The sequence below is a fragment of the Sorex araneus genome, chromosome 2, assembly GCF_027595985.1.
Source record: "Sorex araneus isolate mSorAra2 chromosome 2, mSorAra2.pri, whole genome shotgun sequence".
NCBI classification, from domain to species: domain Eukaryota; kingdom Metazoa; phylum Chordata; class Mammalia; order Eulipotyphla; family Soricidae; genus Sorex; species Sorex araneus.
The window spans coordinates 253,864,167-253,890,417 of NC_073303.1; the positions used below are offsets into that span (position 1 = coordinate 253,864,167).

A 26,251-nucleotide genomic window follows, 5' to 3' on the forward strand; every position below is an offset into this window, starting at 1 on the left:
ACATCTGGCACACTGCCTCAGGCACTGATGATCTTCCAACTTGGCCACCTGGCTAGATTGTAGCACTGACTGTAGCACTGTCATCCCGTTGTTCATCGATTTGATTGACTGGGCACCAGTAATGTCTCGATTGTGACTGTTACTATTTTTGGCATACCGAATACGCCATGGGGAGCTTGCCAGGCTCTGCCATGTGGGCGGGATACTCTCGGTAGCTTGCCGGACTCTCTGAGAGGGACGGAGACATCAAACCCAGGTCGGCCATGTGCAAGGCAAATGCCCTACCTGATGTGCTATATCGCTCCAGTTTTGACTGGCTAGATTAGATCCTTAAAATCCCCTTGCCCCCTTGCCTGTGCCATGAGCTCATGTCTAACCACCCACCCAGTTGCAAGCTTCTTCCAACTGGCCTCCAAAAGTCTTTCCTTCCTCTTCCCCCCTTCCCCCTCCAAGAGTCTCAGTGATACCAGAAGGGTCCATTGTGGACATGGTCCTTTCAATCCCTCCTTCCGGTCCAACATTTAGAACCATTTTTCTAACATGTTCAAACCCTTCCTTTGTAATGACCTTCAGTGGTCCCCAGGGTTTCTCTGGTCAAGTCTAAATGCTTTGCCAGGTAATTCCATTTCACGGAAAATAACTCTGCACTCTCCTCTCAACTCTCTGCGAAGCTCCCTATGACCCTCCAGCCTTCATCTCCTATGCGTGTGGCCTCCATTCTGGTGGCTCTGAACACACAATCCTATCCTCCCCTGGGCCTCAGACGGCACCACCCAGCCTCTCTCCTGTTTGGGCCACTTGTCCTTCAGCTTCCAAGCTCGGTTAGAATGCCACCTTGCCCTGGGAACCCCCAAAGGTGGAACAACCTACACTCTTGGGTACAATCAAACCTACAACTTGGCACCCTCCCGTATCAACATTTCGCTCTCCTCCTCCTCCTCACAACGCCTTTGTGAGGCAGTAGTTCCACTCTTCCACTCTTCGACGCAGAAGAGACTCGGGCTCAGGGGAGAGGAAGCGATTCCCCAAGTCCCCCCCAACGAGGCAGGGACGGGACCCCGCGTTACAACCCTAATGGTCTTGTTTCAAAGAGACATGCTTAATTACCCAGCTCTTCTACCTTCTGTCACCATTTCGGTCTCTTTCTTCCTGCCAGGATGCGAGTTAACTCGGGGGCAGGGATTATGGGAAATGTATCTTTGTGTTTCCAGTTCCCAGCATGGAGGAGAGAGTCACTAAACGTTTGATGACTTGCATGAGGGAGGAGCGATGCGGTGGGAAGGTCTGCATGTGCGGGTAGCAGCTGGCCCTTCACCCTCATGCATTTTGATCTCAACACCCCCTCCCCATCTTTTGTCGGCTCCTCACTCGGCTCCTCCTGGCTCTCGAGTGCCTTTGATCCCTCTCAGGGCTTTTTTAAATCCGAAACTCCGTGATTCCGAGCCAGTGACATCTCCATATTTACTGGAGTAGATGTCTTCATCTTGAACACCCTTTCCTCAAAGGACGGAGAGAATTCACAGTTTCGAATCCCCTGTTTTGAGATCCAGGGCCGGCCTCCCAATCTGTGACAGAGTCCCAGAAAATGAGCCAGGCCACTTCAAGTGAAAATGATCTAATCTCCATCGCCCCGAGTGCAAGATCAATGCAAGAACGGGGATTTACATTTCTGCCCAGGGAGCTGATGGCCAAGAGCTATAAAGGAGCCATCAGCCATCCCGTAGCGTCACTCGCGTGCAATAAATCGACAGACTTTCAGAGCAGTGTAGCTTGAGTTAGAGTGTCAAGAACAAAGAAAATTACTTTTCAAACAATAACACAGAAAATAATGAGTACTCCGAGGCATGGACTATTTGCCAAGTGCCAAACACCAAGCTCGTAGCCTGGCGCCCTGGTCTCATTTTTTAGAAAATATGAAAAACCAGGCAGAGGTACAAGCATTCAGTCCATCTGACCAAAGGAGACTCGAAAAGTTGAACATCTAGGGGGGCTCGTGATGTCATGGGGATGCTAAGAAATAAAGAGAACTCAAATCATCACTAACCAGAGCTCCCAAAAGTCTACAGTCATGCTATTCTGATTACAGTATGTCCAGACTGACATCAAAAGTCTGTGGTCGCAGCTGCACAGCAAGTTAATGTTAAAGTTCCAATAAGATTTGAGGTTCCTGCCCCACCCCCTCTCCCCCCCACACCCCTTTAGCCTAGCTCATTAAAATGCTCTGCCAATATTAATGCCCAACAGTGACTACTCTGCTCTTCTTTTATTTTCACCATGATAACTGTACTTTTTTTCCCCATTGGGACAAATGAGAAGTTGACTAATCATAGTTATGGATATATGTCCAGTTTTCCAAGGGACAATGATGATAGAACATGACATGTTTAAAGCTTCAGCCCTTCTTTGTGAAGCTTGGAGAAAAACAAAAAGCCAAAATATCCTGAGTTATGTTTTGGAAATCTTTTTTTTTTTTTTGCTTTTTGGGTCACACCAGGTGATGCACAGGGGTTACTCCTGGCTCTGCACTCAGGAATCCCCCCTGGCGGTGCTCAGGGGACCCTATGGGATGCTGGGAATTGAATCTGGTTCAGCCTCGTGCAAGGCAAATGCCCTACCTGCTGTGCTATTGCTCCAGCCCCTTGGAAATCTTTTTAAAAAAGAAAAAAGATTCAGAAGAGCAAATAATCAATTCAAGATCAATCTGCTATCCTTGTACCTTCAAATCACATCGGCGATTTTTTTCTTAATTTAGCCTTTGAGGAGGAAGGCTACAGTGTACCTTTTAATACAAGATGAATCCCACCTACAAATGTGAGATTGCATTGCAGCAGAAACAGAGAGACACCTAAATGAATGTAACAGATAGCATACAATATGTAGTCATCACAGATGTGTATGTGTATCTTTATACCTTTTTTGAGATGACCTTCTGAGGTCACCTTCCCTTCACTCCCCCCGTTTAGCTGCCAAATGGAAGATTCTTCTGTCTCTCTGGCCCACATGTTTTGCACCAGTTCATGGAGCGTGAGAGAGATGTCTTGATATGCATATCCAATTCCTGTCATCCCATTCTCCAGGAAGGTCGCCACCATTAGTCCTGTGCAACCTTAAATGTATTCCACCTCAGTATGAAAAGTTGATGAGAAACTTTTCCAGTTGGTAGAAAATCTACGCCTCTATTCTCTCAAGCCAAAGTTATGGGAGTTATCATTGCTCTTTTTTTCCTGGGTGGGGGTATGGGGTGAGAGGGGTAACGGGAGCAAGAGCAGATGGCACAAGACCTACCTTCTTCACAAAATTTCCCAGGCAAAATATAGTCAACTACAGGCACAATGTTGTACTTCAGATTTCCAGCACTTTCTCCCTTTGCATAACTGAAACCTCCTACCTACTGAATCACAAATCTCCATCCAGACCCCTGGAAACCACCTTTCCATTTTCCGCTTCCATGAGTTTTATCGTTCAGACACTTCATAGGAGTGAAGATTCATGGAGTATTTGCCTTTCTGGCTTATTTCAAATACCATAAGGTTTTAAAGGCTCGCTCGTGTCGTATATGACAGGTTTTTATTTTTTTATGACTATATTTAGGAAATGTAGCTGTCCCTGGTTCTCAAACTGTTGTCCTCAATCCGGATCTCTCCTCTGGGTTTCATTCTTCATAGCTCTACAATGTGGCGCATTACCTTCCTTCTTGTGTGTCTTGGGATACTTCCCTCTCTACAACGGAACAGCCCCCAGTCTGACCCTCCCAAGTTATTTCTCATCTCAGTGCTTGAGAATCTATTCAGCGGCCAAAGTCAGACATCCTCAATGGTCTTGTTTTATATCACATTGACATTCAACGCCATCCTTAACTTCTTTATATCAGAGCTCCCAAACTGATCTCAAACCCTTTCACTTTCCACCTTGGTTAGGGCAACACAGTTTTCCTAGAGTTGCAAGAGACAAGGGCAAACAAAAGGCTAAAGGATGCAAAGGAATGGGAGTTGGGTGATGAAGACACCAGAGGGGGCCTTGAAGGGCTTGGCATGTTGGGCGGTTCTCTGAGGATGAACGGGGATGGATGGCGTAGATGATTTGGGATAATAACGAAAGGACAAAAGAGAGACCCAGGAGGAAAGAGGACGCCTCGTGAAAGCAAGCAGCCCAGTTGGGCTAAAGCTGCAAATATATTTAGAGAAGTTGGAGCAAGGGCTAAAAACATAAAATTGGACTAGATTGTGGAGGGCCTGAAATACCACAGTGGGACAGATTAAGTTGATTTGTGTACTTCCTGTCTCCCCTATGTGCCTTGTTCAGGGCCATAAATGTGTATGAGCGGAAGTGGGAGACAGCCTGCGTGCTCTTAATTGTTCTGCATTTCACTAGGGTATTTTCCATTCGAAGCATACAAAGGGATGCCCCAGAATATAGAACTTCTCCTACTCTTTTATTTTCTATAACATCAATTATTAAGCAACACTCTAGATTAGCGGAGCCATATGCTCATTATAATAGCAATCGCTCCCGTGCATTTATTTTCAGAGCATTTCTTTCCGAACTGAGATATTTATCTTACATGCCGTACTACCTATTTTGTAAAAATACCAATAGCTGGGATACCACTGTGTTTATGATTACTACCCTCATTGAATCAAAGGCGCCATAGATGGAAGAAGTTTTAAGAATATTTAATACACCATTGACTCGTTTTTTCTCTCTTCCAGGTGCCCTGCAGATTGTCTGAGCAGATGTGAATTTCCTTTCATCATGTGGAAAGCAATTCTATCCCTGGTTTGTTATAAATTAACAATCTGAAATAAAGTCCTGCATTCTGAACAACAGCTGAAATGTTTACTGTGGGAAAAAAATCTCTTTTGTACTAAGTACTAGATTCTCTATTAGCTAATATAAGTATTTAAAACACCTTTTCCAGATTTCCAATCTGATGGATTGGATGGATTTCTGAGATCTTCAGGTGAGCTCTAGATCCGTTCCTCTTATCTAACCGAGGCTGTCCACGGAAAATAAATCAACATGAGTTTGAGAGTGTAGGTACATGCTTTTGCACCTGTCAACATCCACATTTTCGAACCAAATACACAATGGGGTATGCCGGGGATCATTATAAGGAATATTTTAAAAAGTTAACACCAACTGAGGAAAGAGAAGAATCATTTGACCATCTCACCTGAACAAAGGTAGATCATAAAAAAAGAAAGGCGATAAAATCCACAGAGAGAATTTCGGCCACACAATATTCAAATAAAGTAAAAGCAGAATTAAAAGGGCTGCACTATTTATGAATGGGGATAATTCTAATCACGTGTGCAGTAGTGGCGACCAGCCAATGTACCAACTCAATCTCAGACCACAAGACCTCTGGAAAAATGTGCTTTCCCACCATATGGCTGAGAAATATTACAAATTTGTGTAGCCACGTATGTTCTATATTATCTAGGAATCTACTGTCAGACATGAATTAGAGATGTGCAAAACAACTTAATTCAAGTCTTTTAGCCATGATTTTATTCATAAAAACAATAAGACTCTGTGAGATTTGTAAACTGGTATACCACCTCTCAGAATGTAAGGCATACAGACACACAAACACACACACATACAGACACACACACACAAGCATATAGACTGAAAAATAAAGTACCAAAATATAAATCATCATTTCTTCTCTTGGAAATGATGTTTACTTTTCTAAAAGTTTTTCAATATTTCAGCTATACTTTACATACGTACCTAGTTCACACCTATATGTTTCTTTTAATATTTTATGTATCTGACATTACACATAAAGGCTTTTAACAACTGGCCACTTTCAACAATTATTAGCATGAAATGAAAAGCCTGCTTGCAATAAGATCCATTTTATTTGGGGATTCTGGGTGGCTAAGACTTTTTAGCAAGCAATGAGACAGACAATACTGTGTCAGATCCTATGAGACACAGTATTGGGAAGTGTATTTAATCATTAAATAAGGAGAAAGGAGAGCAGTCACATTTAATGTTTGTAAAATGTTAGAGAAACCACAACTATCAAAAGTTAGAAGGAGAGAATGATAAAGGATGCATGTAATGAACATTTTAAAATGGAAAACCTGAACGTGAAAAAATGCATTTCGTGGGGCTGGAAAAATAGTACAGCCGGTAGGGCTCTTGCTTTGCAGATAGCCAACCTGGGTCTCATCCCTGAGATCCCAGAGGGTCCCCCGAGCTCCGCCAGGAGTGATTCCTTGAGTGCAGAGCCAGGAGTCACCCCTGAGCATCACCAGGTGTGGCCCAAACAAACAAACAAATGTATTACTTTCAACTCCAATTGAAAAAAGACATAAAATTGGAAGAAAATAAATTAGGGGATGAGAGAGACAGTATCACTCTTTTATCACTATAAGTATAGGAACACTTAACCAAATTATACGTACTGAACCCACCCCAACAAACAAGGATAGGGAAATAGAGGTGCAGGGCCACAGGCTCAGGTACTAGATGATGCTCTCTCCTCTCCTCCACCTCCCAGCTACTCTCAGCATGGCAGTGCTCAGTGCCTACTCCCGTGCTCAGGGGTCACTCCTGGAAGTGCTCCAAGGATCATATATAGTACCCGGTATCAAGTAAGAGTTGGTCATAGGCAAGACACCCTCCGTAACCTTTGAATTATCTCTCTAGTCCCCCAAAACTCAACTTTGTTTTGTTTGTTGGGGGGCTATATCTGGCAATGCTCAGGGTGTACTCCTGACTCTGTGCTCAAGAATCACTCCTGGTGGGCTCAGGGGGTACCAGGATAGAACCCAGGTTGGCCATGTCGAGGTAAGAGCTTTATCCACTGTACTATGTCTCCAGTCTCCAACGCTGGACTGTTTTGTGAGTGAATATTCCTTGAAAGTCACCCGCGCTCTCTGTCTCATTTCCCCATTCTCCAACCACCTCACACATCCATTTGTTCTTCATTTGGAGTATCCAGCATCTCATTTCCTCTCACATGAACACCACCCCTCATTTACAATTTAATTAAAACAGGACCTCCTCAAAACCACCCAAGACCGGACCAATTGGCTTGTATATGCTAAGTGTATTGTCTTATTTCTCGATGACAAAGAGGCAGGAATTCCTCTCTGCATCCAGAAGACTCTTGGCTTTCATCAACACACAGCAAAGTGAATCATGTTAGCCGCGCAAGAAGTAAAAGTTGACTCGGGGAACTAGGAGACGGAAAAAGGAATCCTATTTCCCCCCTCCCCCCAAAAGGGGAACAGCCCCTCCCCAGAAAGGGGATCGAACAGAGAGCAGTGGACAATAAAACAGACGTTCTAATAGATTGTCAGGAGATAACGGATGATCCACATGTTCTTAGGAAATCGCGGCTGCTTCGAGTCTATCCCCTGGGAAATAAACTGTCGGAAACAATAGTCCCTCACCATTTCGCCCTGCATCTGTATCAGCACGTAACTCGAGTAGGTGCTTCCAATATATACAATTCTGCATCTCGGCCACTACTGCAAGATGTGTGCCTATCCCACGTAGGGCGGGCGTGCACGCATTATTAAATATGCTCAAAGAGAGACACCTGAGAGGATAAAGCGAAAACTCCATCTGAACGGAAGCTTTCCATTTCCATTCCCTGCCCACTAGGGAATCACGACGCTTCAGACCTGTTTGGGAGAGACAATTCCACTCAGTGTAAGAGAAGGGGAAAGATGGCATCACGACTGCATCACCTCACTGATGGGCTGAGCAACCCGCCTCACTGGCTGGAGGGTAGGTAGGGGAAAGTACTAGGGGCAGAGCTCAGGGCCTGGGAGGGGTGAGGGAGGGGGGGCGATGCAGAATAGTCTCTGCGTTTGCAAAGCAATCTGTCTCCCTACCAAATCCAGGAAGACTTGCTTGACAAACAGCCTTTCAGGGACCCCAGGGAGAAAGCCCCACTGTGGGCCAGGAGGGAGGGTCTTCCCTCTGACATGGGGCAGAGGGGACAGCCTAGATGGCAGCGTGGTTTGGGGCTTTAAACAGGGCACACGCTCCCTGGTCAAAAGTGACCAGACTCACATCAGAAGATCAGCCCAGACTTCCAGTCCTCCTTCCCCTTAAGTCTTACACTACTAAATATCCGCCCGTAACTTTGACACTATGAAATATGCACGGATGGATTCACACTGTAATTTCCCTGCGATTTAATCAGCTGATGTTTCTGGACGTTTGTCCTCAATAATTCCTCCCAACGGATCACCTCGCCCCTGCATGCACAGAGGTGTATTCTTTCTCCCTTCCCCACTCCTGTGCCCTCCTCCACGTCCCCCCCCCCACCTGCCAACACACACACACACACACACACACACACATACACACAGAGGCTTTGCATAGTACAAAGTACTCCTTAAGATAATTCAGAAATACAACACGGACTTTCCAAATGAAAGTTTCTCCTTCTTTGGGGCCAGAGAGATAGTACAGATGATGGTGCCCTGGCTTTGCACACATTTGGTCCCCTGCCAGGAGTGCTCCTTGAGCACAGAGCAAGAAGTAAACCAGAGCACAGCCGAGTGTGGCTGGAAAAAACGAACAGACAACACACACATAAAATCTCACCTCTCCTGAAATGCTTTAGCTACTTTACATCAATGCCGTGTAAAGCGAGAAGTTTTATCAGTATCCCGCATATAAAAAAAAAAACACTTGTATCAAACAAGCATTGTGTGTGTGTGTGTGTGTGTGTGTGGTGTGTTTCAAATGCCAATCTCATTTCTTTTTATCGTCCGTTTCAAAGATCCTGCTGGATGTGTGAACAGGCAATGCTCTGGGCATGGTCCAAAATGCACTTTCTTTTTTTTTATTTTTTGCTTCTTGGGTCACACCTGGCGATGCTCAGGGGTTACTCCTGGCTCTGCACTCAGGAATTACTCCTGGCGGTGCTTGGGGGACCGTATGGAATGCTGGGAATCGAACCCGGGTTGGCCACGTGCAAGGCAAAGGTCCTACCTGCTGTGCTATTGTTCCAGCCCCCAAAAATGCACTTTCAAGACATCCTTTCCCAACCTCTCCTGGCTCCTCTCTTTCTCCCCGTAAGCCCATAATCCCCTTTAGGATGTGAGCACAAGCAGGGTTGAGATTCTTTATGCCCTTTTGGTGAGTTTAAGCACCCCATGACCAGCAGTTCCCAAGGACCCCAGTAGCTTCTACTGGGAAACATGCTAATGCTTCCATCACCCCTCACAGCTAGGCTGGGGGCTGCCAGGGTCCAGAATATAAACCAGCCCCGCCTGGAGCATGACAGTAGCTCACCTCCTGCACCACTGCTGGAGAACTTTCCAGAGTGTGCCACACCTTTCCATCGATCCCGTCCCCCCCACCCCACCCCAGCTCAGCAGTAGCCAGCATGGGCCCAATCTTGCCTTCTCGGGGTGCTGGGGGTCTTCACCTCTGCAGCCTTCTTGTCCAGCCTTTGCTTTGTTCCCTTTCACTTTATTGTCGGAGATGCTCCAGGCGAGGTGCCTGATCAAAACTGGGCAAAACTAGGGCAGTCATTTTGTTCCTCTGGACACAGCTTCCTCCTGAAAAGCTCGGGGGTGTGGGAAGCAAGCATCCATACACTGGCTGAATCCCTGAAGTTTTCTACAAAGTCTAATTTCCCCACGCTATTTTCTGAAGGTCCACCTGCATACTTTGGTGGATCGAGCTTGCTCTCAGGGGCTGGAGAGATAGAACAGCTTCCCCAAAGAAATGATGACCAGGATTAAGAAGATGCCCCACAGACTGGGAGGAAATACTTGCCAGGCACTCGCAAAGGGTTAGTATTAAAGATATATAAAGCACTGGTCAAACGTAATGTCAAACATCAGACAACCCCATCAAGACACTTCATCACAGAAGGCATACACATGGCCAACAGATATATGTTGAAAACATGCTCTGCATCACTGATCATCATGGAATCGTAAATCAAAACAGCAATGAGGAATCCCCTCCCACCACTGACCATGGCACATATCATAAAGATTAAAAACAATCGGTGCTGGCAGAGATGTGGGGGGGGGCGTCGGGAAAGGGAATCTCATTTATTGCTGGTGGGAATGTCGACTGGTTCAACCTTTTTGGAAAACACTATGGATCCTTCTCAAAAAAACACGAAGAATTGAGTTTTCATAGGACTCAAGCAATCCCTTTTTGGCATCTACTCCAAGGGCTCCCAAAACTCTACCTTGAAAAGACACTGGCACTCCGCTGTTTGTTGGGACATGAATCGCAAGAGCCCAAATCTGGAAACAGCCTGTTGTCCTGAAACATGTGAGTGGATAAAGAAGACGTGGCACACAGGCCCAGTGGACTGCTGTCAGGCTAGAAGGAAAGACGAAGTCATGCCATTTGCTGCTACACGGATGGGTCTGAGAAGTGCCAGGCGGAAGAGTCTGCCGAATGGGGAGGGACAGACAGACACAGAATGACCTCTCCTGTAGGCGGGAGAGAGAGAGAAGCACAGTCCGGAAGTCATTCATAAGTGCCTGAAGTCCGCAGAACTCAAAAACTGATCTTCAATCGGAAGCTCAAGTTCTTCCATCTTCAAGCGGCAAGATCTTCAATCCTACCCAGGTGGGGAGCTGGGGAGATAGGATGGTGGCGGGTGTGGTGCTGGAGCAATTTGCACACGGAACCCAACATGAATAGTCTTGTAAATACCGGTCCTTAAAGTCTGACGAAGAAGGGGGTGGAGGGAGAAGAGGAGGAGGAGGAGGGAGGAGGAGGAGGAGGAGAGAGAGAGGAGAAGGAGGAGAGAAGTGGGAGGAGGAAGAGGAGGAGGAGGAGGAGGAGGAGAGAAGTGGGAGGAAGAGGAGGAGGAGGAGGAGGAAGGGGTGAGGAGGAGGAGGAGGAAGGAGAGGAGGAGGAGGAGGAAGGAGAGGAGGAGGAGGAGAGAAGTGGGAGGAGGAAGAGGAGGAGGAGGAGGAGGAGGAGGAGGAGGAGTAGGAGGAGGAGGAGGAACTAGAAATCTAGGATAGCCAAACTCATCCCTGTTTTACAGCTTAGTAAAAGCTACTTCCCAAAAGAGGGGACGGGGGCTGTGTCCTGATTTGAAAAGTGTATGAAATGCAGCTGAAAGAAAAGGATGGGTTTCCCGCTGCCTTTCTATCCTTCTCAGAAAACTCGGACTTGCCCCCATGTCCTTTGTGAGGAGGTCATGGCTGATGACACAGACGCCCCAAAGGCTGGTGAGCCTGTTGCTGAAGGAGCCGGGGCTCCTGTCTCCCCCCATCCCACCCCCATCCCTCCATTCCTTTAAGAGTCCCATCCTCCAAGTGAGCGGAGTGACGGCGACGCTGGGCAATGAATGCCCAGGCATCCCTTTCAGCTGGCCCTAAATCAAAAGCTACTGCTCCATTGCAAGTGTCACGTTTACAGTAATGTCTCAGAGCTTCTCCACCGGACCTACCAACCTGTATTTTCCGTGCTATTTATAAACCTATCACCTGCACGTCTCTCTGTCCCCTCCCACTGGCCCCGTTTCTGAGTGGGTAACTGAAATGTCTTCAGTGCATCTCACCTGCCCTGTTCAAACCCCCTTCTGTCCTTTTTTTTGGGGGGGGGGGTGGGATATTATTTTCCATGCACATTCATTCGGATTCGGTAGCTGGGAGAAAATGCGGACGATCGCCTTCCTTGGCTTTCATTCATCCCCTCTCTGACCCTCATCCCTGATTATATCTCCTCCCCCTAAATTGCCTGGGACACTTGGACGATTAAAAAATAAAACAACGAGGACGACCACCACGACAGCACCGACGGAAGCAGAAGGCAAGCGCAGAGCTTCGGGACTGCAGAAGCGCCCCAGTGCGAATCCTCGCCAACGGTTCGGCCTCTCCCTCCTGGACTGACTTTGCGACTTAACTGACGTGAGAGTACAGACAGATATCAGGAACTCGGCGGCTTAAAACCAAATGATTAGCCAGCAAGCCCAACGCCTCCCCGAAGGGCTGGAGATTACACGTGTCATAATCAGGCGGCCCTTGCCAAGAGAGAGGCTTAGCGTGGCATTTTATTTATTGTAGCTCCTGAAAGAAGCCATTGCTTGATAGCCGCTGGGAGCATTAACAGACATGAAAGAAATCACCAAAGGGGTGGGTTGGGGTGGGGGGGGAAGGATAAATATATAACTTAAACCCAGGCCACTGAAGTTTATAATCTGGAACATGCGGTGCTGAAATCAACCACTGGATCCTGATGGCTTCAAGGATTCGAGTCAACTTAAAAATAATGGAAGTAAAAAAAAAATAAGAAAGAAAGAAAGTCTTTTTGGCTTTCTTGGCCAAAATTCTGTCGTTAAAGTCTCCTACAGATATGTCTGTAAAATACTGTTCCTTTCACTTCTGGCTTATGTGCTATGCTAGGTAACAATATGATGGGTTTTTATTTTTCTTTTTTTTTGCCTTTTTAGGTCACACCCAATGTTGCTCAGGGGTCACTCCTAGCTCTGCACTCAGGAATTACTCCTGGAACTGCTTGGCAGACCATATGGGAAGCCGGGAATTGAACCCGGGTTGGTCAGATGCAAGGCAAACACCTTTCCCACTGTACTATCACTCCAGCTCCAACCATATGACATTTTTGTGACTTGTCACTGGTTCTGTCTTCCATTCAGCTGTCTATTAGCACTGTGTTATTATATATTTAAGATTTCCATTAGTTTACGTTTCTGTGAAGGAAGTCATCTCAAGTCTCTAGACTTTTAGGGAATTGAACCAGCATTATTAAAATTAAATGAGACTTTTCATTCAGGACTACGCAAAACTGAGATCCAGTGACATTTTGTTCTCATGTCTCTTTCCATTTTTTAATCCACACTAATCTCCTTCATATTCTTCTTTATCAACATTACTCTTTCAGATGTGGAAATATTAAAAAAAAGAGTTGGATTCAAAATGATATTAAATATTTTCCATTTCACTTTGTCCCTAGGGGACCATATATATACATATATGTATATATATATGCATATGTAATAAAGTGTGGGGGAAGTTTTGCTTCCACAGAATTTGCTGAAAAAGAACCATCCCTGAATCAATATCCAAAGTACAACCAAATGTCACGGCATGATTTCTTTCTTCGCATTTTCACTTCCGGAATTTTGGTTCTCTTAAGAGCCAAGATCATGAGCCCTCAGCTAGACCTGCTGGGTGCTTCCAGTAAATTCCCTCCTGGTTCCAGGTATTCCCTGCCATTTTTGCATGAGGGATGAGGGAGAAGAGGATTGTTAATAATCAGCAGATTATTAAACGCAAAATAAACGGAAGAGCACGTAGGAGTCAAAATCTGGGGTGCAAACAGATGTCCACTGCGGCATTGCACGCACTGGACCCTCTCACATTGACCGAGGCGCTGCTGTTTAAGAAGAAAGGTGGAGAATGTGAGAAACTTACCGCCGGTGACAAATGAATTAAGGGGAGCCAGCAGGGGCCTCAAAACATGGTCCCTGGAACTCAGGAAAATCCTCCTCCCCTCAGAATGCATCTGTCATGTCTCCATTAACATGCACAAGTACCCAGGTGTGTGCCAGCCCTCGGAGGAGCCCCCCGCACGGCAGACCCGTGCCAGGAGGACTCATAATCTAATAGAATCTGGGGTCCGCAAACACATTTTACAGAAATCCATTATGTTGCTGAGAGCCAGCTTGTTTTCTAAATGCATTTGGTGAAATGCAATGGAATTAACCCAACATTTGTATTTTCAACCTCAAAGTACATTGTGAGAATTATAAATTTCCCAGCTGACGACAGATGAAATAAACGGTGGCCTTATTTACTTTAGGTGGCAAGGAAGAGGGGGCTCGAGAGGTTCACTTTTTATAATGCGTCACGGAGGCCGATTCTGCCTTATGTCATTGCATACTTCCTATCCCGAGCTAAACTTATTCCTTTTTTTTTCCCCTTTTGTCATTCTGGATTTTCAATAAACTGAAACTGGAATTATACTGGGGGTGGGGGAGAGGGGAGGAAGAAAAATAAAAGAGAAAGAAACCAAGGATATTTTTAAGTTCCAGAGGTTGAAGAAATTAGTCTAAGAGAGTCAAGAGTCCAGAGCAGATTTTTCACTCAGGAGTACTATTCTGCATTTTTAAGGAGGCAATTAGTTATATGTGTATATTAGTATTTTCTCCACAACTCAAGTGTTACAATGGTGTGACAGAGCGAACAGAGTTGAAGTGGGATCTTTATTATTACCCTCCACCACACACACATACACACAGAAAGGAATGATTCTAATTTAAATTGCTGGGAAAGTTTTTCTATGGGTCTAGTCAAGTTTCAGAGCAGCAAACTTGGCCCGTAAGCTATTCTGAAACCTCCTGGCCACTTACTTCTAAGGAAGCCAGGGGTTGTGGACAGATGGAGCAGACCCTGGGAGCTCTGTCTGACACAACCGCAGCCCCATACACCAGTCATGTGGCCGTATAGTAGGTTGAAGGAGCCAGAGAGTGAGGGGTGGATGCATCGCCGAGCTCTACAATATAGGGTCAGGGGCTGATCCATCCACATGCACGTGTTCTGGGATGGCACTTAATGACTCCTGGCAACTCACTCTTTTGGGGGCTATGTGGACTGCTGCAAAGTCAGGGATTTGATTTAGTGAGTTTGAACATTTCAGGAGAGAGAGGGAGAGAGAGAGGAAAGAGAGAGAGGGAGAGAGAGAAGAGAAAGAGGAGAGAAGAGGAGAGGAGAGGAGAGGAGAGGAGAGGAGAGGAGAGGAGAGGAGAGGAGAGGAGAGGAGAGGAGAGGAGAGGAGAGGAGAGGAGAGGAGAGGAGAGGAGAGGAGAGGAGAGGAGAGGAGAGGAGAGGAGAGGAGAGGAGAGGAGAGGAGAGGAGAGGAGAGGAGAGGAGAGGAGAGGAGAGAGGAGAAAGAGAGAGAAGGGGATAGAGGAGGGGAGAGGAGAGAGAGGAGAGGAGGGGAGATAGAAAGGAGAGAGAGGGGAGAGGAGAGAGAGAGTAAGGGGAGAGAAAGGAGAGAGAGAGTTGAGAGAGGAGAGAGAGGGAATAGGGAGGAAAGAGAGAGGAGAGAGAGGAGAGAAGAGAGAGAGGAGAGAGAGAAAGAGGCAGACACACATTTGGTTTCTGAGGTCTGTCTTCACTTTTTAACTCTGAAAAGGAGAACATTTCAGAGTGATTTTATATGAGCCCCAAGACCGGGGTGGGGGGCCCAAGAACCCCACCCTCCATCTAAAGACACATGGGGCCCACCGAAAGACTAAATGCATGCCCACGGGTCCTGAAACTCTCAAACGAAATTGGAGAGCTTCGTTCCTCTCCAAGAGAGAGAGGCATGCCTAAAAGGTTATTGATTGGGGTCTGAAGGACACCGTGTTTATTACGGAGGAAGCCGGCACCAGGTACAAGTGTGAGGAATTAATGATGGCTTTGTCAGTGTCCATGCTGGGGTGGGCAGCTATGGGACAACTGTCAATCTATATGGTAATACATTCCCAAACTTCATAAAATCAGTGATGTGAGAAAGCATTGATTTCTCTCGGAGCTCAACAGAATTGGCAGAGAGAGAAAGAGAGAGAAAGAGAAGTTTCCTGGCGTTAACACCTCAAGTCTGCAGAGGGGCGGGTGGCTCTGGCTTCCAATTTGCTTAAGTAGTTTATGATGTGATGTGTAAAATTTCTTATTTGTATTTCCAGCCCCAGAGGAGAACAGAGCGCGCATGACCTACAGCCTGGGAAGATGGTGATTTCGGAAAATATCAGGAAGGCGTAGTAGAGGGAACACATTCCCCGTGTACATGTTCAAATGACCGTCCATACCTGAAGCTCGAACTCTGACTTCACAGGCAAAAAACGAAACATTGAAGAGGTTGTATTTTTTTCCCCCCTTAAACAATATTAACTGCATTCGACTCAGCATTAGGAGAAAAATGAAGATCATGGAGTTCAGCTGTCGTGTTACTCCCGACTACGGCATCGGAACTGACTAGGCTCTCCAAAATGAAAGGGTTCCAAGGAAGATACTTTTAAAGATACTGGGGAATTAAGAGGACCACTTTCTTAACAAAGCTATCCTTCTTCATAAAACCCTCCCATTCATCAAATGTAGGGAGAGTCCTGCCATCATTTCACTGCCTCCGCTTCCCTCACAGCTGAGTTTTGTAAGATGAACCTAGCTTCCGAAATAGGAAGTGTGAATTTGGCTGATAAGTAGACATCCTTCTTTCTGGGTGGTTCGTGGGAGACCACTGAGAATGCAAATCCTGGGAGGCTCTCAAAAGACCTTGTTGAAAATGTGCCACACATTTAATTTTTTTTTTTTGGATTATGAGTGGTTTTACTTGTTTGGCAATCAAACTCCCACCCAAATTCAGGAAAGTATCGGTAAATGTCTGCATTTATGAAACCTCCCAAAAGTAATTTCCTATCAAATGAGCACTTGAGAGTGTTGAATATGCCAAGTGCTAACAATTTTGCTCACGTCTGAAAGGACTCAAAGTGTATTCCCCCCGCTTTGGTAGTTGGCCATGATTACACAGACTGAGGTCAACATGAGACACAGCCCCTGTCCCCCAACACGGAGTAGATTATTTCAGTATTAAACAGAAATGTAAACGCAGCCAGATGACATCTTTTGGAATACGCGTAACTTACCCAGGCAATGTCATCTTTTCAAAAACAATCTTGAGATTAAATGATATTTAGCTGCACTTCTGCATTCACAGCAAGCAGTCTGTCTACATTCTTTTTCCAAATGCAAGAAAATACTTAAAGCTATTCTAGTAGGGCTTTATAATATTTTATATACACATTCTCAACTGATCTGTTGTAAATATTTTAATGGTAATGCTCTTCGCAGATGCACAATAAACCCATAACTAACCACAGAGCATTGACTGTTTTCTTCATCAATCAAGAGTACCTAATGCAATTTATCTTTCAGGAAAAGAAAATGTTTAACTAACCACAGCTCTCCGTTGCTAAGAAATCCACAAAGAAGCACCTTATCTCTGTAATGACTTGCTTTGGCTTCCCTATATTTACTGCTTAATGATCGGAAGCATTTAATTTTCAAAGTTTCATTAAAACCCCTCTACAAGGCTGATGGATAAGCAGTAGTGATTTCTGATAGAAGATACTAGAAGCCATTAACCTGCATAGGGTACCGGGGGGTAAAAATAAAAAAAAAAAACAACCAAACATAGGAGAAAATCTTTTTTTTTTTTTTTGGAATCCAAGTCCCTTTTCCTCTTTGTCATTATTAAACTCTAGAGGATATATTCCAAGTTTGATCTTCGATACGGATATGAGGCATTGCATGCCTGGAAATGAAAGTCTCAGATAAGGTGGGATTCTTAAAGAGAATCTTTGTGAAAAAAAATAAATAAATAACCTAACTTGCCATTTATTGGGAAGGGGAAATCAATACAAAGGCCTCGAAACTGGAGGAGAGAGGACATTTTCTAGGTACGGGTCAGAGTTTATCAAGCCGCCTCTTCTGCAATGTAATTTACTTGCTAATAAGACCAAGGGGCTAGACCTGAATCCCGTGTTATTGCCAGAATGTTGAGTTTTAAAATTTTTTTCATCCTTGCTTCTTGGGGCATGCTCTTTTTATTTCCCCTTCCCTCCCTGGCTCAGAGTAGGTGTGTGTGTGGGGGGGGGGGCGAAGGATTTTTTTTCCAAGGCCCAATTTCCGTGGCCTCCCCGGCAAGCAGCCACAGAAGCAGCCAGAACAAAGAAGAAGGTATGGAAGAAGCTGGCCTACCCGTCTCGTCGTCGGACTTATTCTCGTTGTCGGAGTCAGTCAAGGTCAGGGCCGAGTTCTCCCGGCTGGACAGGCCCGAGCTGCGTCTGGACTTTAGCCCTCGCCCCCAGAGCCGGATGGCGTGTTCCGGAGACATCCCTCCCTCCGTGTCCGAGTCGGCGTCCGAGCCCGTGCTCAGGGAGTATCCCTGCTGCAGGATCCCCATCTCCGAGCAGTAGCCGCTGCGGTGTGGGGACGGCTCGCAGATGCCCAGCTCGGCGAGGGTGAAGTTGGTTCCTGAGGGGGACAGCCGCAGACAGACCAATTACAATGCGGGCAAAGGCTTGGCAAAGGTAAGGTGAATTCCAGAAGCCACGCATCCCTCCCCTTCACCCCTCCCACACCTACGGGAGCATCGGGGGGGGGGCACACAGCCGACAGAACCTGGGTTCGATCCCTGGCACCCCATAAAGTCCTCTGAGCACCACCAGGAGGGATCCCTGAGCACAACAGTGACTGAAGGAAGCCCTGAGCAGTGCTGGTATCTACCCCCACTTCTTCCCTCTCCCCCACCCCCCAAAGAAAAGACCTACTGTGAGATCTATCGAAGTAGGAAGAATCTGAGGGACTCTGCCCTCTCATATTTAGGATCTGGGGGTCAACGTGACGCAAAATACAGAAATGGGTAGAGATCAAGAGACAAATTGCAGTTTCCATACGAGGGGAGAAGGTAGTGATTTGATCAATGATTGGGCATTGGAACGTTGTGTGACTGAAACCCCATTGTGAATAACTTTTTAATTGTGTATCACAGGGTAATTCACTAAAGAAAAAAAAAGAGGCACTTTAAGTGGCCTTTAAGTAGCACCATAGAGTTGAAAAGCCACCAGATTGAGAACACAAAGGCTCATAGATGCAAACCACTGATTTTGCTCCAAGCTTCCTCAGGGTCGGACCTTTCACGGGTGGTAGACTGAGGCCATATCTGGAGGTGCTCAGGGGTTACTCCAGGCTCTGTGCTCAGGAATTGTTCAGGGAGGTGCTCAGGGGACCCTCTATCATACAGAAACACTCTTTACTAACGCTTGACTTGATGAAGATGACACTATCCCAGAATCACTTTGTAGACACAGAAGGTGAAGAATAGACAGTATCAAACAGAACCTGCAAGAACATGCAAGGTACCCTGCCCACTGTACTTATTGTTCTAGCCCCAAAGTATCATTTTTGAATTAAGGCAATCTTGAGCTCATCCTGGATTTGAAACTTTGCATGCTTTACAAGTCCCCACACATGTATAGATAAGAGAATTTTCGAAGAGTCATAAAAATTCAAGAGTATTTATTTTTTTTACTTTTTGGGTCACACCCAGCGATGCTCAGGGGTCACTCCTGGCTCTGCACTCAGGAATTACCCCTGGCCGTGCTCAGGGGACCCTATGGGATGCTGGGAATCGAACCCGGGTTGGCCGCGTGCAAGGCAAACGCCCCCTCCTGCTGTGCTATTGCTCCAGCCCCGAAAAATTCAAGAGTTAACTTCAAAGTTAGAGCCCCCGAGTCACAGATGTCCAACCATGCTATCTGTCGAGAATACTGGGTGGATGTTCACCAAGAAATATTGAAGGACAATGTTTACAGGAACTTAGAGAAAGGCAAACACTTTCTTCCACAAATGGGATGATTCACCCCAAATTATTAACCTTCTAAACTCATCACCACCCCATGCCCAATAGGCCACATCTCCCCAAAGGTCTTGGTTTTCTACAACTTCTCAAGAATGAGCCCCTGCCTTTTTGAGCCTGGAACAGAAACTTCCCCCAATTTCCTGGCTTCCTGCTTGAAGTTAATGAGCCATACACGCAACAGAAAGGAGAACAACTGGCTTATCATTCATTAAAGTGTTCAACCAATATTTATCATTCCTAGTGCTGTGAGGGCCCTGGGGAATCTCACAGTGAGTATTTTAAATATGGATTCCAAGACACACGCTGATCAGGAAAATGATGTTAAGCAGAGAATCACATACACCAAGTATGAAAATCAATACTTCACAGGAAAAAGAACAGGGAAGCAGAATATGTCATCCAGTGGTCCCAACTTTTATCCTTGCCCAGATGTCTAACTCATGTTAATGGTGAGGGCTGGGGTGTAATTTTAGGAATCTGAGTTTAATCCATGGGGAAGCTTTGGTTTATTCTGCCAGATGATTTCCCACATATCCTTCTCTCTACGTTTCTTTGAAACTTTTTCTTTATGTCATTTGTGGCAATAAGATGACCCATATTAAATCCGTCTGCTCAAAATGTAAATTATAGAGGGGAATCTTAATACTATGTTAATTTACTGCTTTATATATATATATCCTTTCTCATTAGTGGAAGACTGGTCTTGCTCTAATCCACCTTCTATCTGGGATAATTTAGTCTTTATTAACTTCTAGTGGAGAACTTAGTAGTGTAAAACTGAACAGAAGACTGACTAGTAACTATGTGAATCTTGGAGCAAAAGTTTCCTGAGGAAGAAAATCAACATTTTCTTCCTCTCTTACTATTTGCAGAATGAGAGAAGAGGCGCAATGTTTCACTATTTATGGAATATGTTTATCCTCTGCCCCCACCGTCCTGTATCACAAATAAAACTGGGTAAGAACAAGGTATCAGATTCATTAAAATTAGGTCTTGGATACCATCACCACCAGGATGAGAGTCCTTCTACATATATGGATGATATACAAAATCTATGATACTGATATCATGGAATTTTAGTGTCTTTTAGAGCTATGGAAGAGAATGTTAATATCTAAACACTGTTACTCTTAGAATTTTTTCAAAACAATTCTCCAAACAACTGTCTTTTGCTTAAGGTATCTTGTCTTGACAATCTCGGTGCATAATCCAAATTCTTTCCAGAATTTTTAGGTAAGAAACTGCAATGCACAGGGTGTGTTATCCTTTGACCAATGGGTTGTACAGGGGCACAGACCATTCCGTGGAAGGTTGTGTCCACATAGACTGATCATGGCTTTATTTTCCAAGTTTTTATCAACTTCTCACTCTGAAATAACCTTTAGCTGGGAGAAGCGCATATGTCACCAAGTCAGAATTATCATGTCACGGCAATACCAGGGAATACAAATAGCACTGAAAATGTCAGCATTTGAACAGATATTTCTACTATGCGGTGAGGAGATAGAAGTTAACGGTAGTAGAGGGGCATTATAAGAGATGATTTTTTAAAATCATCTAAATGTTTATCGTGTCAGCCCCTCAGTGTTAAAAAGACTTTTACAAAGAGAAGTGAAAGTTGCTCTAATGTGAACCTGTGCCTAAGTGATGGCTTTAAAAATTAATCCTTTGGGGACTGGAGCAATAGTACAGTGGTAGGGCATTTGCTTTGCATGCGGCTAATGCGGGCTCACTCCCCAGTATCCCTTATGGTCCTCCAAACACTGCTGGAGTAATTCCTGAGCACAGAGTCAGGAGTAACCCCTGAGCATCACTGGGTGTGACCCAAAAAGCGAAGAAAAAATCAATCCTCTATTACCACCCACTCACTGAATATATGTTCTCATTTCAAGCAACAGTTGTTATCAGCAATTAATGGGATCAATTAATTGCTAATTAACAGGAAGCGGTATCTAGCCAGTTCAAGGTTGAACAGGCAACTTTGTGAAACCACAGGTTTCCACAAAGTCAATAAAAGTCATGGAAACGAGACAACCGGAACCAGAAGTAAGACCAGAGAATAACCAGCACAGCCAACAGCACTGAGCCACTGAAAAGACAACGTAGAAATGGATGGTGGGATGATGACAGATTCTTCCAAAGGTGACTCAGTGCCACGCCAAGATGGAATGACCCAACTTCCCTCTTCACCTTTCAAGTACAGCACAGAATTCTGGAGAACATGTATTAAAATACAGGTTGAAAATTGTGCAGAGAGGCTGAGCAGAAGACTGGCGGATTTAGTTGAGGGTCCCTAGTGGTGGACGAGATGGCGTGTTCCTGGGATCATTTTTGGGGCTTCATCCCCTCCAGAACAAGTGCTGAAGAAATGAACAACAGGTGCGGCCATCCCCGAATAAAGCTCTGTAAGGAGGGCCTCCCCCTTCCCACAGACGCACCACACTGGCATCAAAACTCATCCAGCAGAAAACCAGAACTTCCATGCTCACGGGGAAGCCAGCTCCCACACAAGGTGCACACGGGGTGTCTGGGTGGTGGGGACCCTGAACTTGCCATCTTGCCTGTGGTGGGTAAGAAAACACCAACCCCTCCCTAGGTGTGCCAGAGGAGTGAAATGTGAAATTGATATTAAATGCACAACCCTGGCATAGAAAGTGAAAAATCTAACACCCCCCTCCCTGAAAGTAGGGTACTCAGCACCTCAAGAAGGCTTCCTTTTCTTTTCTCTCTCTTTTGCCTTTTGGGTCACACCCGGCGATGCTCAGGGGTTACTCCTGCTTCTGTACTCAGGAATGACTCCTGGTGGTGCTCGGGGGACCCTATGGGATGCCAGGGATTGAACTCGGGTCAGCCACATCCAAGGCAAACACCCTCCCCACTGGACTATCTCTCTGGCCCAAGAACGCATCCTTTTCCTGGGGAATCTCCAACAGAAAGGATTTCCCCCTAAACCCTGAATTCAAGCTTTCACAGGCTTGATACCTAGGACACCTGTCATAAGGGAAGATTTAAACCAGGCCCAAAGTTTAAAATGCCTCCAACCTCAAATAGCCTGGATATAATTTTTGCAAAGCACTCTTCAGAACAGGGACCAGAAAAATCTCTACTTAAAGGAGGAAGCATAATTGTTTACAGAAAAGGTCAATAAGAAGTCCTTAGGAAAATGAATGAATCCATCAAATCATTTTTTTTGGAAAAAATAAACCAGATAACCTTTTATGTTTATGCTACCCATTGCATATGAAGTAGAGACTGAGGTACTAGACCATCAGATGCGTTTGCGGTAAAGTTTGATCCCCAAGGAGGAACATCATAGCTCATCTTTTAGAACAATTAGAGTATAGTTGGAATAATAAATTGCATTGCACATAAGCTAAGGTGGTGTTCTTGATTTACATCTTTTGAATTTTACTCTAGCAGGTTGCATTAAATTATCGGTACCATTTGGATATGAAATATGGTTTCTTTTATAGCAACTCCTTTTGAAAGAGGCTCTTTCCCCCGGTATCATTTACCCTCAGACAAAGAAAGTCTCTTGTAAATAAACATGGGTCAGTTTCCCTGAGCAAATGTTAAAAGTCTCTATTTCAAAGTCAGCAATGAATACTGCCTCCAAAGTTTCTCATTTAGGTATTTAAGAAAGTGACATGCATCATGTAACCATTTTTATCCTAATTAGTGAGGTAATTTGGCCTTAAGCTTTATAATACAGAATGTTCCTAAGGAAAAAAGTGACAATTAGAAATGCAGAAAACTTTCATTGCTTTGGGTTAAACAAAATATGCCACCAAATTGTTGCCTTATGTTTTAAGAGTAATACATTATATTTAAAGTTTGAGCAATTATAGATGTGTCTGAGCTATACAAAGGAATTTGTAAGAACTATTATCGATCTCATCTAAAATATTATTTTCCTATGAATTTAAATTCTACACACCACCATATGCAAGGACTACAATTTTGAAAGCTGCTGATGGAACTACTTATGAATTCTAATGTGTATACTAGAATTCTTCACACAAACTCTCTCTTAATGCCCTTCTAAAGTTCATCTGATTTTTACACATTCAGATATTTTTCCCAATTGTGGACAAAACCATTCCCCTACAAAATCCTGTGGCTTAAAACTACAGTGCAGTCTATCTGCATTATTATTCATAAAAAAGTTAAGCCAAATATTTATATTTCAAAAACGTGCTTTAAGAAACGTGCTTTTCTCTTTGGCATATACTTTAAAGTGATAATATTTTGATAATTGAGCATTGTATAACTGAGACTTAAACCTGAAACTTTTGTAACTTTCCACCAGGTGATTCAATAAAAAAATAAAATTAAAAAAAATATTTTGGTAATTGCAAAACTTTTCATGATTTGGATCTCTCTCTCCTCTCTCTCTCTCTCTCTCTCTCTCTCTCTCTCTCTCTCTCTCTTGCTGTGAATGTTGGGCGAGGTCACCACCTTTACGATTTGCAACTCCAGTCATTCCCGTGCAAACACACACATTCCAAATTCAGGAAACGCTGAAAGGGCGAGAGCAGACCTGAGCATTTCCAACATCCTCGGTGCCCCCGTGAGAGGAAGAACTCTCCGAGAGAAAGGTGACTGAGCCATTCTCCTCGCAGAGGCTGGCATTTTCACGTTCCGACCTGAATAAAGACCAATTTGGAAAAGCCGGAAGGGATCACAACAAAAGATTCCCCTGGAGGTGACGGCCACTTCGCAAATAGAAATGAAATGTCCAGAAGCCTCACTCACTGGCAGGAGACTCTCCTTTTGCTAATATATATATATATATATATATATATATATATATATATATATACATATATATGTATATATATATACACACACATATATATATACAATATACACACATATATAAAGCTTTATAATACAGATTATATATATATATATATATATATATATAATCCCAACCAGATGAAAAATCAAGTCCCAGATTTCAGAATGTCATTTACTCCATATGCCAACATTTCCAACAGGGTCTGCCCTCTTATGAGAAGCGAGGATACCTTTCCACTTTCTTTAATTAGAAAAAGAAAAAGCATACAGGTGAATTATCTGTAATTATCTGTCTGTCTGTCTTATGTCTGTGAACAGCTACTATACAAGGTTGCATTTACTGAGAACTCTGGAATAAGGAAGAAGGTGTCTTAAATGCACTTATATATAGTTTTCCAATCAATTAGGATGGCAGTCACTACCTAGCCCAAGGTTAAAGTGGGAGATCTGGTGTCTGTTTTAACAATGCTCCTTGTCTATGTATTTTTTTAAAAGAAAATCATGTCTGGTCTATGTATTAATAGAAGTTCTTCCTTCTGCTGAGTCTCCATGAAATGGACCTAAAAATAATAACTACCATTACAGGGGTGTTGCACGCATTAAGTTAGACAGGGCGGGTTTAAAAAAAAATTGCTGAGAACATTGCCTGCCATAGAATAGCTGTATAACAATTGTAGTTATGATGATTTAGTGTAAATAACTCTAAGTAATAGTAGCAAATTATCAGGGCTGGAGCAGTAATAGAGAGGGTAGGGCACCAGGTTATTCGCTGCCAACCAGGTTCAATCCCAGGAATGCCATATAATCGCACAGCTAGGAGTGACTCCTGAATAGAATGAGGAGTGACCCCTGAGCATGGTAGGGTGTGACTCCCACCCCCCAGTAAATAGCAAATTATCAAACATATCATTTTAAATAATAACTAAAAATAACTTATAGGATTTGTAATACTACCTGAACTTTTCATTGATTTAGAAAGTTTAAGAGATACTTTTCTTCCCCCCCCCTTGGGTTAAGACCATTTCTTCTCTGATTTCAGAAATCTTTCTTTTATCAGGATTGATTTTATTAATCATTGTCTTATCAAAAATTAGATAAGGCAGGGGACCCTATGGGATGCTAGGAATGAACCCAGGTTGGCCGCGTGCAAGGCAAATGCCCTACCCACTGTGCTATGTCTCCAGGCCTATTCACTTATTCTTATCCTTCACTGTCATCATCACTGTCGTCCCGTTGCTCATCGATTTGCTTGATCGGGCACCAGTAACGTCTCCATTGTGAGATTTGTTGTTACTATTTTTGGCATATTGAATACGCCACGGGGAGCTTGTCAGGCTCTACCGTGCAGGCGAGATACTCTCGGTAGCTTGCTGGGCTCTCCAAGAGGGACGAAGGGATGGAGGGATGGAGGAATAAGGATAAGGAATTCTTATCCTTATCTCTAAATTTTAATTCCTTATTAGTGTTCAGCCATTATTCAGACTATACATTCCCATCTTTCTCCCCCTGCCCCCCCGCACCCCGCCCTGGACCACATTCACTGCATCTCACAGAAGATTCAGGGTATTTTATTCTTATTTACATCTGAACAGTGGAATGTTTCCTTTGAACATTATTATTGCTTCTAAAGGTAATGGGATATTTTGCATACATTTCTGGTTTTGAATTCTAATTGAAATGTATTTGACAAGATCTAGGGCAGGCATCTAATGCCATTAATTCTTTGAGCGATTCTGAAATCTGTTTCATAGTCTTAGCAAATTGTGTTTTGTATGGGGGTCACAAAGGGCAGTGGTCAGGGCTGACTCCTGGGCTTTGGGTCACTCCTGTGGATCACTCCTGACAGGGCTTATGGGACCACAAGAGGTACTGCAAGAGTAAACTGGGTCAGCTATGTGCAAAACAAGCAAACCTCTGTGTTATCTCTGTGGCTCTATGTTGGCTCATTTCTCTCAATTATGGAGGAATGGATCAAATCTTTAATTGTGCATTTCAATTTTTTCCCTTTTATTTTTTGTTTCTTGACTCTTCCTTTTGATCTGTTTCCCCACCTTCTTTTTGA

General features: G+C 44.3%; 1 protein-coding gene across 5 annotated transcripts in view; it reads right to left on the bottom strand.

Moving 5' to 3' along the window:
• Positions 1-26,251, bottom strand: part of TENM2 (teneurin transmembrane protein 2) — a 1,321,709-nt gene that overhangs the window by 867,600 nt on the left and 427,858 nt on the right. For all 5 annotated transcript variants that reach the window (XM_055129736.1, XM_055129737.1, XM_055129735.1 and 2 more), the window contains one exon: positions 17,727-18,002. In XM_055129736.1, the coding sequence (XP_054985711.1) occupies positions 17,727-18,002 (276 nt within the window). The remainder of the gene's footprint in view (positions 1-17,726; positions 18,003-26,251) is intronic.